The following is a 15,494-nucleotide window of genomic DNA, read 5'->3' as shown; positions in this document are numbered from 1 at the left end:
CTGGGCTCCTTCTGCGGAAGTGCAGCCATAACCTGTCCTCACGGGACTTTTCTGGACTTGGGACTAGCGATCTGGGAACCGCTGGGTCTCCGGGGAGAGTGAAGGGCCTGCGCCTGGATGAGACCGGAGGTAGGGGACCGGCTGGGAGGGGTGTGCGCGTGTGACAAGGGGTGGGAGTCCCCACGCAACGAGTATGCGCCTGGGCGGCCAGCGGGAAGCCGTGCTCTCCGGCTTCTGGGTGCAGGTGGGGCTGAGCCGGGTCAGGAGCTGGTGGCTGGGATGGCCGGGGTGTGGGGACTTGTGTCTGGCCCGCCTGCAGCGACCCGGAAAGCCGGTGTCGGGGAGGCGCGATTATAACGGGGACGGTGAGCGAGCCCGAGCGCGTAGGTGTGTCTGCGGTGAGTCTAGGTCTGAAGCCAGAAGGACCCGGCGTTTGTAAATGCCAACCCTGTCACCTGTAGGCAGGCGCCACATTAAGAACCTGAATGAGAGTCCGTTTTTTCTTCTGAAAATGATATTGATGACTCTTTCGTGGTTATTTTGGTTATTTTGCAACTTAGATCTAAGTCATCACTTGTAAAATTTATATGCAAGTGCCAGGTAGGAAGCACTAAGTCACAGCTATTATATTTGGAAGACACTTTGCTCCGTTCTTTAATGTTCTTTTTATTGGATAGCTTGATGTAATCCCACACCCACTATAACAAACACAGAGGCTCAGGTTGGTGAAGCGGTGTGCTCTCCTCTTGAGCACTGACTGGTTGAAGGGCTTGAGTGCTTTGCATATATACCTGTCGCAATAAAGCAATGGTAATCTTTTTGCCTCTTGTGGAGCCTCTTGCCTTCATTTCGTAAAACGTGCAACACCTGTGAAGCATAGTAAACCAAAGTATGCCTGTACTTACAGTCTCAGGTTTTGTTTAGACAACACACATGCCTAAAACCAGCATCGCAGCCCTCACAGGCACAGGCAAAGTGACCTGCCCCTGAATGCCCAAAGATATAAAGGAAACAAATTTAGATGGCATTGTATCAGGCATCAAATGTATTCTGGGGTCCCATGGGTCTGACAGAGGTTCCTGGCCCCTTCTGCATTCTCATCTGTCTTAGGTCTAATATTACAATGAATTCTAAGAGTAAGAGTTTTGCCCTTAAAATAAATTTTTCAGGTCTGTATTTCGGTTTCCTTGAAACAAAGAAACCCTAGTAGGAAGTAGGTGACCTCTGCCAGGAGTCTTACCTGGGAGAGAGTGCTTTCTGACCATAGACCTCTCTGCAGAGCTTCAGAGTAGAGGCAGAAGTGTCCAGAAATGAGAAGATCCTAGATTTGCATAGTCTGAAGCAGCTCTTGAGTCCCCTGCCCAGAATGAGACCGGCTTGGTGAATACACCACCTCCAGAAGCCATCACACTGAGTGACTGGTGGGAGTAGGGGCTGGGGCCAGCCTTAAGAGGAGCAAGGTGAGCTGGGGTGACCCAGGGGCAGGTGGCTCAGGAAGGACCATTCCATTGGAGAGCTTGTGAGAGTGAGATCTGGGGGTAAGGGGTAACCAGGCAGAGGGAGGAAATTCTCCACTTTCCCTAAACATGCACCACTCTTTACAGATGCTGTGCTGCTGGCACATGTGTCCATCACATGTGGCACTAGTGACATCCTGACTCACACGGTCACAGAATGATGGTACATCAAGGGATTTCCCAACATCCTCAATTTCTGACTTTCTTGAAAGCTTTAAAGACATTGGGTCTGAAAGGTTCAGTGACTTGTCCAGGGAAATTCAACTTGTGACAGAGTCAGGAGGAAAGCATTGCCTTCTCTCTTCGACAAGTAAAAGACAAAAGATTTATACAATCTGAAGAGAAACCTGAGTATCTCTCTCTTCTACAGGTAAGTTACCAAAAGCATCTTATCAAAAGGGTTTTTTGAGAAATACATCAAAGCTGAAACAAACAATTAAAAAATGCTGCCTTACAGCACTCCATCTCTTTTACTAGGTTTCTTTGTGGGTTTTCTACGCTAGGGGTAAATAATATTATTGAGAGCCTGACCAGGTGGTGGCACAGTGCACAGAGAAGGGGTAGTCAGCCTTTTTATACCTACCGCCCACTTTTGTATCTCTGTTAGTAGTAAAATTTTCTAGGCCCTGGCCGGTTGGCTCAGTAGTAGAGCATCGGCCTGGCATGCAGGAGTCCCAGGTTCGATTCCCGGCCAGGGCACACAGGAGAAGCGCCCATCTGCTTCTCCACCCCTCCCCCTCTCCCTCCTCTGTCTCTCTCTTCCCCTCCCGCAGCCAAGGCTCCATTGGAGCAAAGTGGGCCCAGGCGCTAAGGATGGCTCCATGGCCTCTGCTTCAGGTGCTAGAATGGCTCTGGTTGCAACACAGCAACGCCCCAGATGAGCAGAGCATCGCCCCCTGGTGGGCATGCCGGGTGGATCCCGGTCGGGCGCATGCGGGAGTCTGTCTGACTGCCTCCCCATTTCCAACTTCAGAAAAATACAAAAAAAAAAATTTCTAACCACTCACCGGTTCCACAGTAATTTATACCATTACTTTATAAAATTTATAAAGCAGAGTTACAGCAAGTTAAAGCATATAATAATTACCTACCAAGTACTTTATGTCAGATTTTCTCTAAGTTTGGCAGAATAAATCTTTATAAAACAACTTACTACAGTTAAATCTCTCTTTTTATTTATACTTTGGTTGCTCCACTACTGTGCACCATGAAAGCTGGAACACCCACTAGTGGGCGGTAGGGACCAGGTTGACTACCACTGGCATTGAGCGTCGGCCTGGGACACTGAGGCCCCAGGTTTGAAATCCTGAGGTCGCTGGCTTGAGCTCGGGCTCATCCAGCTTGAGCACAGGGTCACCCCCTTGACCTTGGGATCATAGACATGACCCCATGGTCTCTAGCTTAAGCCCAAAGGTCACTGGCTTGAGCAAGGGGTCACTGGCTCGACTGGAGCTTCCCAGTCAAAACACATGAGAAAGTGATACATAAACAACTAAGGTGCCACAACTATGAGTTGATTCTTCTCATCTGTCTCCTTTCCTGTCTGTCCCTCTCTCTCTTTTTTTTATTTAATTTTTTAAAAGACTTTATTTATTCATTTTAGACAGGAGAGAGAGAGAGAATGAGAGAGAGAGAGAGAAAGAGAGAGAGAAGGGAGGAGCAGGAAGCATCAACTCCCATATGTGCTTTGACCAGGCAAGCCCAGGGTTTTGAACCAGAGACCTTAGCATTCCAGATCGATGCTTTATCCACTGCGCCACCACAGGTCAGGCCCTGTGGTGTTTAAAAAAAAAAAAAAAAAAAAAATATATATATATATATATATATATATATATATATACACACACACACACACACACATACACACACACACACACACATTATTTGAGAAAAATATTGCATACTGAGTATCTTTCTGCTAAGTTAATCTTTTTTTTAATTCTTTTGCATGCACCTTTTTTTTAATTAATTTTAATGGGGTTACATTGATAAATCAGGGTACATATGTTCAGAGAAAACATCTCCAGGTTATTTTGACACTTGATTATATTGCATACCCATCGCCCAAAGTCAAATTGTCTTTCCTCCCATCCCCAGTAACCACCACCCTCTTGTACATGTCTCTGAGTCTCATTTTTAATTTTTTTTATTTTTACTTTTTTTTGTATTTTTCTGAAGCTGGAAACAGGGAGGCAGTCAGACAGACTCCCGCATGTGCCACCCGGCACGCCCACCAGGGGGCAATGCTCTGCCCATCTGGGGCGTCGCTCTGTTGCGACCAGAGCCACTCTAGCGCCTGGGGCAGAGGCCATGGAGCCATCCCCAGCGCCCGGGCCATCTTTTGCTCCATTGGAGCCTTGGCTACAGGAGGGGAAGAGAGACAGAGAGGAGGGAGAGGGGGAGGGGTGGAGAAGCAGATGGGCGCCTCTCCTGTGTGCCCTGGCCGGGAATCGAACCCAGGACCTCCACACGCCAGGCCAACACTCCACCACTGAGCCAACCAGCCAGGGCCTCTCTGAGTCTCATTTTTATGTCCCACCTATGTATGGAATCATATAGTTCTTAGTTTTATCTGATTTACGTATTTCACTCAGTATAATGTTATCAAGGCCCATCCATGTTGTTGTAAATGATCCAATGTCATCATTTCTTATGGCTGAGTAGTATTCCATAGTATATATGTACCAAAGCTTTTTAGTCCACTTGTCCACTGACGGACACTTGGACTGTTTCCAGATCTTCGCTATTGTGAACAATGTTGCCATAAATATGGGGTTGAATTTCTCCTTTTGAAACAGTGCTGTGGTGTTCTTGGGGTATATTCCTGAAAGTGGTATAGCTGGGTCAAAAGGCAGTTCGATTTTTAATTTTTTGAGGAATCTCCATACTGTTTTCCATAGTGCCTGCACCAGTCTGCATTCCCACCAGCAGTGCAGGAGGGTTCCCTTTTCTCCACATCCTCGCCAGCACTTATTCTGTGTTGTTTTGTTGATGAGCACCATTCTGACTGGTGTGAGGTGATATCTCATTGTGGTTTTAATTTGCTACAAGGCCATTGTACTCAAAACAGCCTGGTACTGGCATAAGAACAGGCAGGCATATAGATCAATGGAACAGAACAGAATACCCAGAAGTAAACCCACACCTTTATGGACAACTGATATTTGACAAAGGAGGTAAGAGCATACACTGGAGTAAAGACAGCCTCTTCAACGAATGGTGTTGGGATAATTGGACAGCTACCTGCAAAGAAATGAAACTAGACCACCAACTTACACCATTCACAAAAATAAACTCAAAATGGATAAAAGACCTAAATGTAAGCCGTGAAACCATAAGTATCTTAGAAGAAAACAGGCAGTAAGCTCTCCGACATCTCTCGCAGCAATATATCTCCCAATTTATCTCCATGGGCAAGTGAAATAAAAGGATAGCCTGACCTGTGGTGGCGCAGTGGATAAAGCGTTGACCTGGATCACTGAGGTCGCTGGTTCAAAACCCTGCACTTGTCTTGTCAAGGCACATATGGGAGTTGATGCATCCTGCTCCTCCCCCCTTTCTCTCTCTGTCACTGTCTCTCCTTTCTAAAAATTGAATAAAAAAAAAAAGACAGGATAAACAAATGGGACTATATCAAACTAAAAAGCTTTTGCACAGCTAAAGACAATAAGAATAGAATAAAAAGACAAACTACACAATGGGAGAACATATTCGACAATATGTCTGATAAGGGGTTAATAACCAAAATTTAGAAAGAATTTGTAAAACTCAACACCAGGAAGACAAACAATTCAATAAAAAAAATGGGCAAAAGAAATGAATAGACACTTCTCCAAAGAGGACATACAGATGGCCAATAGGCATATGAAAAAATGTTCAACATCATTAATCATTAGAGAAATGCAAATTAAAACCACAATAAGTTAATCTTAATGAAAATAGTGTCTAGCCCTGGCCGGTTGGCTCAGTGGTAGAGCGTTGGCCTGGCATGCAGAAGTCCCGGGTTCGATTCCCGGCAAGGGCACATAGGAGAAGCACCCATCTGCTTCTCCACCCCTCCCCCTCTCCTTCCTCTCTGTCTCTCTCTTCCCCTCCAGCAGCCGAGGCTCCATTGGAGCAAAGATAGCCCGGGCGCTGGGGAAGGCTCCTTGGCTTCTGCCCCAGGCACTAGAGTGGCTCTGGTCGCAACAGAGCAACGCCCTGGAGGGGCAGAGCATCGCCCCCTGGTGGGCAGAGCTTCCACCCCTGGTGGGCGTGCCGGGTGGATCCCGGTCGGGCACATGTGGGAGTCTGTCTGTCTGTCTCTCCCTGTTTCCAGCTTCGTAAAAATACAACAAAAAAAAAAAAAAGGAGAAAATAGTGTCTAGTGTAATTTAATGCAACTAATGTTTTTATTTCTTTGTGTTAGTCAGAAGGACACATGCATTGAGAAAAGTTCACGTTTACTAGGTAAAAAGCTATAGATTTAAGCCCCATGATCAGTTCATGCTTCACAAGACAGGTGATGCTGCCTCTAATTCTTCCTATGTCTTTTCAAGGCCCAGACGGCCTGTGCCTTACAGAGAGGTTGATCCCTACGGCATAGGCCCGACTGTGACACTTGGGGAGATGAATTGAGGAGCTATAAGACAGGCCAACTTTTGTGACCCCCGTCTTTTATTCTGTCCCCTCAGCTGAGCCTCAGTTCTCTATACTGGAAGAGCCCCAGAAAATGAATAGACCTCAGGTGAGCTCCTTATTCATTCCCCACTTTACCTTGTAATGGCTTTATGAGGTTTAGAAGGGTCCGTGCGTTACATGGAAAAAAGAAAGAAATAGATCAAGTCAGTCTTGAGGGAAAAATGTACACCATTTTACCATTAATTTTGATGTTTGCTGTCAGCTCTTGGTAGGTAACCTTTGTCAGGGTAAGTAGGTGCTAGTTTGCTAAGATTTCATGTTAGTCATGAAGGGGCATTGAATCATATTGAATACGATATGTGTATCTACTGAAATAAAGTTATAGCTTATTTCCTTTATTTTACAAATATTGTAAACAATATAATGGGTTTTCCAATATTAACCTGAATTCCTGTATAGACTCTAGTTGCTAATAGGGTGGTAAGTTGCTTCTTACAAACTTTCCTATGGCTTTTCACTGATACTATATTTAGGTTTTTGTTTGTTTTTGTATCCACAAGTTGGATTGGACTATACGGTGTTTTTTTAATTGAGATATAATTGACATATAATTTCATGCATTTATATATTGCAGTATGATTACTACAGCAGCATTAGCTAACACTTTTATTGTGTCACATCTTTATATTTTTGTATGTGTTGAGGACATTTAAGAATTAGTTTTTTAGCAACTTAAAGTTTATAATGTAATGTAATTGACTATAATCACTATGTTGTGCATTAGATCTGCATAACTTATTTATCTACTAGTTGTAAGTGTTTCCCTTTCCAATTGTTTTATCATGTTCATAGCGTCATGGAAGGACATGAGGCACTTTCCTGGTCCTTTTCTAATAATTTAGATGAGAAATTATGTTATGTTTAGATTTTGTGTAACTCACCTATAAATTTAGGCCTCAAGAGGACTTTTTGCATAAACATTTTGATTATTACATTTATTAGTGATAAGTCTATATTGAATTTCTCTTTTTTCTTAAGAGAAGGGGAGATATACAGACTCCCACATGCACTCCAACTGAGATCTTCCCAGCAACCCCTGTCTCGGGCTGATGCTTGAAACAACAGAGCTATTTTTAACACCTGAGGCTGATGCTGGGACCAAGAGAGCTATCCTCAGTGCCCAGGGTTGATGCTCGAACCAATGGAGCCATTGGCTGTGGGAAGAGAAGAAGGAGAGTAGGAGGAGAGAGAAGGGGAGAGAAGCAGATGGTTGCTTCTCCTGTGTGTTCTGACCAGAAATTGAACCTAGGATGTCCTCATGCTGGGCCATCACTCTATCCACTGAGCCAACCAGCCACAGCCTAGTGTTTTCATTTTCTAAAGATATGTACCCAGAAGTAGTGTTGCTAGATCATATGATAGTTTCATTTTTAATTATTTGAGGAACCTGTGTAGAGATATCTTCTACTGTCACAACTGGGGGTGCTACTGGCATCTAATCAATAGAAGATAGGGCTACTGATAAACATCCTAAACTACATAGGGACAGCATTGCGCAAAACTAATGTTATCTGGTCCACAGTGTCAGTACTGCCAGATTGAAGAAATCCTGTTCTAGAACATTGCTCCTGAAATATAAATCTGGTGGTGTGTGATGCCTCCCCAGGATCACATGTATCTCTCCGCTGATTCCCATTACCTTAGCAGAGAGCTCCAGTTAGGATGTGTGTACTCTCCGGAGTGCTCAGCATAACCCATTGGCGTATGGGAACTATATACAACTCTAAAAATAATACATTTTCTAATTTTCAGAACTCTAAAAAAAAAAGGTCAATTATGTTTTAAAACAACAGTATATTGTAAGGTTTATAATATATGATAACACCACAAAAGATGAAAGGTAAAAAGTGTAAAATCCTTATAATATATATGAAGTAAACATTACTGTATGAAAAGTCAAATGTATGTTGTAATTCTATTTAGATTAACTTTACCTAAGAAATAAGGTAATACGCTTTCTCATATTTTGTGACAATATATCTGTATAATTTAAAAATAAATATAGGCCCTGGCTGGGTAGCTCAGTTGGTTAGAGTGACATTCCAACATGCTGAGGCTGCATGTTTGATTTCCGGTTAGGGCACATACAAGAATCAACCAATGACAGCATGCATAAGTGGAGCAAGAAAAAATTGATGTTTGCTTTCTCTCTCTGCCTCTCTCCCTTCCTCTCTAAAAATCAGTTTAAAAATATAAATAAATTGAAGCATGAGAATAATAAGTTTTTCTACTGATTGTGCACATATCCCCCAAAATATGGGACAGAGTTAGGGCCATAATAGCATTTTGTTTTAAACTCTCTAAACATTAAATATCTTGAGAATAAATTTCAAAAAATATTTTCCATGCCCCTGATTCTGGACCCTCAATCGATTAGAAATGTGTGTTATAGGCCTCAGTGTCATTCAAGGATGTGACCGTGGAGTTCACCCAGGAGGAGTGGCAGCAGATGGACTCTGCTCAGAGGACCCTGTACCGAGACGTGACGCTGGAGAACTACAGCCACCTCGTCTCAGTGGGTGAGCAGACCTTACCGCGTGGCTCCCTTCGACGGCAAATGCTGTCTCTCTTTTTTAAGTGTTACAGAGAAGAAAATAAATAAAAACAAACAGAGCCCTAGGAACTCTTAAATTTGTGTCTTTAGAGACCCAGAAAGAAAGGCTTAAAAAAAATATTCAAAGAAATGGCTGAAAATTCCCCAAATTTGGCAGAAGATCTATGCCCATGGTTTTAAGGAGCTAGGAAAACTCCATACAGGATAAACCAAAAGGAATTTATGTGAAGAACTCCTTGACTTTCAAACTTCTGAAAACTAAAGACAAAGAAAAAAAATCTTAAAAGCAACAAAAGAAAAATGATACCTTTTAAGCAAAAAAACGTATGTTTGAATATATTTATGAATTGAGTTTATTGTAGACAGCATACAGTTGTGTCATTTTTTAAACCATGTATCAGTTCTATACATGGGAAGTAAGTCATGCTGGTTAACAGTACTGTTCAAATTTTCTTTGTTTTAATTTATTTTTCATCTACCTGTTCTATCAATTGTTGGAAAAGTGCTTTTACGTCCAGCTGTAGTTGTAAGTTTGGTCATTCTTTCTGTTTTATCAGGATTTTCTTTGTGGTTTTTTTTTTTTTTTTTTTTTTTTTTTTTGTATTTTTCTGAAGCTGGAAACGGGGAGAGACAGTCAGACAGACTCCCGCATGCGCCCGCCCGACCGGGATCCACCCGGCACGCCCACCAGGGGGCGACGCTCTGCCCATCAGGGGGCTATGCTCTGCCCCTCCGGGGCGTCACTCTGTCACGACCAGAGCCACTCTAGCGCCTGCGGCAGAGGCCAAGGAGCCATCCCCAGCGCCCGGGCCATCTTTGCTCCAATGGAGCCTTGGCTGCGGGAGGGGAAGAGAGAGACAGAGAGGAAGGGGGGGGTGGAGAAGCAAATGGGCGCTTCTCCTATGTGCCCTGGCCGGGAATCAAACCCGGGTCCCCCGCACGCCAGGCTGACGCTCTACCGCTGAGCCAACCGGCCAGGGCTCTTTGTGTATTTTGAAGTAGTGTTAAAAGATGATAAAACGTTTAGGATTGTTTTATCCTCTTGACGAATTACTGTGTAGCGTTTCTCTTTATTCCAAATAATATTACTTTCTTTTGAATTTTACTTAGATAGTAATATAGCTTCTCATACTTTCTGTTTATTATGTTAGCATGGTATCTTTTTTGGTTCCTTTTACTTATAACTTATCTTATGTCTTTATATTTAAAGCAGATTTCTTGTATACATCATATACTTGGATCTTGATCTTATATCCAATCTATATTAATCTCTGCCTTTTAATTGCAATGATTAGACATTTTTAATACTGATATGGTTGCTTTTAAATGTATCATGTGGCTGTTTGCTAACTATTTATATTTTTCCAATATGTTTTTACCTTTTTTCTACTTTTGCTGCTTTCCTTAGATTAATTGTATATTTTTAGTGATTCCATTGCATCTACATTAGTGGTTTATTAGCTGTGCTCTTTCCTGTGAGTGTATGGGGTTGCTCTAGCATTTACAACATACATTTGACTTTTCACACAGTAATGTTTACTTCATATATATTATAAGGATCTTACACTTTTTACCTTTCATCTTTTGTGGTGTTATCATATATTATAAACCTTACAATATACTGTTGTTTTAAAACATAATTGACCATTTTTTTTAGAGTTCTGAAAATTAGAAAATGTATTATTTTTATCCTCATGTTTCCAGGTTATGGTGGTCTTTATTTCTACATATAAATACATTCCCACCTAATGGCATTTTTATTCTGTCTAAAGAATTTATTTTAGCCCTGGCCAGATAGCTTAGTTGATTAGAGCATGAAGCAGAGAGGTTGCCTGTTTGATCCCTGGTCAGGGCACATACAGGAACAGCTCAGTGTTCCTGTCTCTCTCTCTCTCTCTTTCTCTCCTTCTCCCTCTCCCCCTTCCTATCTCTAAAATCAATAAAATAAATATGTTTTTTTCTGTATGTGATAGAGACAAAGAGACAGTAAGAGGGACAGATAGGGACAGACAGACAGACAGGAAGGGAAAGAGATAAGAAGCATCAGTTCTTCATTGCGGCACTTTAATTGTTCATTAATTGCTTTTTCATATATGCCTTGACAGTGGGGATGGGAGGGGCTACAGCGGAGCAAGGGACCCCTTACTCCAGTCAGCAACCTTGGGCTCAAGCCAGCGACTATGAGGTCATGTCTGTGATCACACACTCAAGCCAGCAACCCCGTGCTCAAGCTGGTGAGACCGCACTCAAGCCAATGACCTGGGGATTTTGAACCTGGGTCCTCTGCATCCCAATCTGACACTCTATCCACTGCACCACCACCTGGTCAGGCTAAAATAAACATTTTTTTAAAAAAGAATTTATCTTTTCCTATGATACATGTCAATTAATGCTGAATCTTTCAGGTCTTGTCAGAAAATGTCTTATATTTGCTAAATATAGAATTCTAGGTTGACCTGTTTTCTTCCAGCACTTTAAGTTTGTCAGCTCATTGTCTCCTTGCTCACATAATTTCTGACCAGAAGTAGGCATTTGTTCTTATCTTTGCTCCTCTCTACATATTATGTCTTTCTCTGTCTACTTAAGATTTTTTCTTTGTCACTGGTTTTTAGCAATTTGATTATAATGCACCTCGATGTGGTTTTCTTCATTTTTATTTTTTTGGCATTCATTTAAGTTCTTGGATCTGAGGGTTTATACATGTCATCAAAATTTGAACATTTGCTCTTGATTTCTTCAAATGTTTCTTTCTTCCTCCTTTTTTTCTTCTTAAATGTTTTAGATAACTTGATATTATCCCACAGGTCACAGATAACTTATTATTTTCTAGTCACTTTTCACTATGAGTTTTTTCTTTCATACTTTTAACTTATCATAGCTTAGCTATGCCTTACAGTCATCAGTCTGACTTGTGCCGTTTATGCTACCTCATGTGGTATCTATACCTTTATTAATCCTTTCCAGTGGTTACCCAATTGTTCTATGGTTGGTTCGTTTTCACATTTCAGATATTTTTCATATTTAGAATTTCAGTTTGGAAATTTTTTTATTTTAGGTGAGAGGAGGGATGATAGTGAGATAGACTCCAGCATGCGCCCTGACTGGTTTCCACCCGGCAACCCCTGTCTAGGGCCTATCTATGCTCGAATCAACCGAGCTATCCTCGAGCTATACTCATCACCTGGGGCTGACGCTCAAAACAATTGAGCCACTGGCTGTGGGAGAGGGAGAGGGAGAGGGAGAGAAGGGAGAAGATGAGGGAGAAGCAGATGGTTGCTTCTCACGTGTGCCCTGACCGGGAATCAAACCAAGGATGTCCACATGCCAGACTTACACTTTATCCACTGAGCCTCCGGCCAGGGGCAGTTTGGAACTTTTTAAAAATTCTCTTTTTCTGTCATATTCACATTTCTTTCTCTTCTTGAACATATGGAGTCTGTATATTCACTGTTTTAATGGCCTTGATTATTTTATGTGTCATTTTTATTCTGTTGCTACTTACTGATTTTTCTGTTTTATAAGAGTTACATATCCCCGCTTCTGTTCATTCCTGGTAATTTTTTATGGGTTCTGGAGATTATGAGTTTTATATTATTTGCTAGTCTTATAATATTTTAAGTTTTGGGGGTCCCTTTCTGGGATGTAGCTTAGTTATTTGGGATTAATTTGAGCACTTTAGGGTTTGCTTTAAGCTTTGCTATGTTAGATCCAGAGCTCACTTTAGTCTCAGACTAATTTGGCTCTTCTCCCAAGGCACTGAATACCCTCTGGTTTTTCTCCCCAATTGGCCATGAATTAGGAAGTTTTGTACCTTGACCGGAGGAACAGAAACTTCCCACCTTCATGCATGGTTCAGTGGTTTTCAGCCTACTCTTTTCCTCTGTCTTTCCCCATCCTGCCGTTCTCCTTACGTGCTGGCACACGCCGGTCCTCAGGAGCCCTTTCTGCAGCTCTCCAACACTCTTTATCAGTATATCTCCCTTCTCGGGTATTTTATCCTACAAATTCTAGGTGTCATGGCTTCCTTAAAATCCATTTCTGTTTCCTAATCTTACTTGGGTCAGCCAGGCTCTGCTTTGGTCTCTTTCTGTGCTATGGTTTGTAAATTCTCTCAGCATAACCAGTGCTAACTGTATTTATTTGCCTACCTCAAGGATCCCTGTCTGTACTGTCTGTTGTCTAGAATCTAAAAACCATTTCACGTGGCCTGTATGGTATTTTAGGTATCTGATACAGAGAGGTAAACACTTTCTTTATTCTACTATAGCCAGAGTTCAAAGTTTTTATGAAATCTCTTGTTCAAAACACAGAAATTGAGCATTTTAGAATTTAATGTTATATAGCCTTCTGATTCAGGGGTTTAAGGAGAGTGATCCAGTATGAGTGTAAGAAAATGTTTTTTTATTGTCATTTCCCCCCAAGAATGTGTCCTGTGACCCACCTGAAGCCGTTTCTGAAGCTGTAGCTTCCTTTCCATTCAGAAACTGACACCTGTGCAGCTAACTCAAGTGCTGAATCATTTCCCATTGACAGGGAACTGCTTTACAAAACCAGGACTGATCTTCACGTTGGAACAAGGAGAAGATCCGTGGTCTTTAGAAAAAGACTTTCTAAGCAGAAGCTCCCCGGGTAAGTTACTGAATGCTGGCAGAAGGCAGCCAAAAAAATTAGATCCGAGCGGTCAGCTAGAAAGAAGCGAGCAGTTTGAACTGTTTTCCAAGCACTCTCCTTTAGAGGCCTTTACACTTGAAACTTTAGAAGTAATAGATCTAATGTTGCAAGGTGGGCAACCTACAAAGGGAATGGATTATAAGCATGTTGATATTCTCACCTTTAAAAGATAGCAGCTGAGTATATACCATTTGAAGCTGAAAAATAAGTAATGGCTATATATTAACAATAAAAAGATAAAAACTAAGAAAGGTCAGTAAAGTGACTAAAATTGAGGGTAAACAGATAAGAAGAGGGAAAGGAAACAGTGATTTTGTCATTATATGATAATTGCTCAATACCATCTAAATAAATAGATGATTTAGGAATTACATAATCTAAATAGAAAGACAACTATAGGAGCAAACTGCAGTCTTCCTGCAGTTAGCAGTTGCATAGGTTTGACAGAGCAAAGTAAACATACCTGTTACTAGAAAAGCTTCTTGTAAAGCTGTGTTAAAAATACTGATGGCTAAGGTTTTTACAGTGAAATGATACAAAGTGAAATCAAAGAGAAAGGTGCAAAGAGAAAGGAGGCAAGAAGAAACCCAAGTGCAAGCTTCCAGGACCCCCAGCTGTGAACTGTGACAACACATGTGAAATGTTTCTACCTAGAAAATTCATTAGGGACTAGGTTCTTGGGAACTATCTCAAAATCTAAGTTCTCAGATGCTGGCCAAGGATTCTCTCCCAAGCAGGCCTTTCAAAAGCTAGCAGTCTGGGGCCTACTGTGTTAACTCTTTTCTGCACAGAGCTATGCAGACACACTACATAACACAGAGTGAAACGACCGTATCTGCCACGTCTTCCATACCACTAATGTACATGGGTTAAATTCACCTGTTAAGAGAAATGCTATCAGATTATCAAAGAGATACACCTAAAATATAATTTAGAAAGTTTGATACACGGTCATGAACTGTTCAACCAAAATACATAATAAATAACTCAATATTTATGTAACTAATACATAGGGTCAATTCAGGTCAAAAAGGACAGTTGCTAAAAATACAACTTTTAAAGGATATATAATGGTTTTGAATATTAGTGTACCAAATAAATTATCATCAAGAGTCATAGAACAAAAAACTTTAATAAGAGTTGGAAGGAGAAATAGGAACACATTCGACATTACAGACCTTCACATTCCTCTCTAGTCTTCTACCAGAGCCAGGGGGAGTCTGGAATACTGCTCAGCACAGCCAGCAAAACCGAAAATATTTACTCTCTGGCCTTTTACAGAAAAAAGTTTACCGACTTCTGGTCTAGAAATTATAAATAGCATATTTTATAAAATTTATCTATTATGTGTCTTTCAAAACTCTATTCTGAAAACAAAGAAGAAAACCTCATTTTAAAGGACTTTGGAGCATTGATAAAAGTAAAATTTAGGCAAATGTCGATAAACTCCACAAAGCAAGATATTATTCAATAACACTAAATTGCAAACGAAATGAGAAAAGTTAAAATCCCTCTATCTTAAAATCAATAAGGCATGTATATCTTTTTTAAGAAACCTATTTTATCAGAGAGTAAATTAGTATTGTACAATATCCAGGAATTTTTATAAACAGAAAACATTTATTAGAACTGTTAGGCTATAGTAAAGCAGTGCTTAGAGGAAATTTTTCAATCTCATATACTTATTTTAAAAAGCAAGAAAGTTTTAAAAGAAAAGAAAAGCAAAAGACATAATAAATATAAAATTATAATGGTAAAAATTAAGAAGCCAAAAGGTGGTTCTTGAAATAAAAATTAATTAATTAAAATAGCTAACCTCAAGTGGAAAAAAGAAAAACTATTCTTCATGTTAAGTTTGGGCTCTGATTCCTACTTCTCTAATTACTCTTGAAATATTTCAGCTGATACTTTATCTCTCTCTTTTATAAATTCTTAACCCACTTGGGTATGTCAAAAGACAAGGACCCTGCCAGAGAGCACACAGCTATCCAGTGAACTCCCTTCCTCAACTGGATTATAATCTCCCCCCAAAATTAGCCTGTTTTACTCTTCCTTACTCTGGTTTATATCAT

General features: G+C 41.0%; 1 protein-coding gene across 1 annotated transcript in view; it reads left to right on the top strand.

The window, feature by feature from the left end:
• ZNF782 (zinc finger protein 782) overlaps positions 1–15,494 on the top strand; it is a 53,186-nt gene continuing 37,692 nt past the window's right edge. The window contains 5 exon segments of the mRNA XM_066257415.1: positions 1–129; positions 1,605–1,887; positions 6,191–6,243; positions 8,590–8,716; positions 13,285–13,380. Of these exon segments, the coding sequence (XP_066113512.1) occupies positions 6,229–6,243; positions 8,590–8,716; positions 13,285–13,380 (238 nt within the window). The 5' untranslated portion in view covers positions 1–129; positions 1,605–1,887; positions 6,191–6,228.

This window comes from Saccopteryx bilineata, chromosome 2 (assembly GCF_036850765.1).
Source record: "Saccopteryx bilineata isolate mSacBil1 chromosome 2, mSacBil1_pri_phased_curated, whole genome shotgun sequence".
Classification (NCBI taxonomy): Eukaryota; Metazoa; Chordata; class Mammalia; order Chiroptera; family Emballonuridae; genus Saccopteryx; species Saccopteryx bilineata.
The sequence above is the reverse complement of the archived record's forward strand: the minus strand, read 5'-3'. Positions and strand labels throughout refer to the sequence as shown.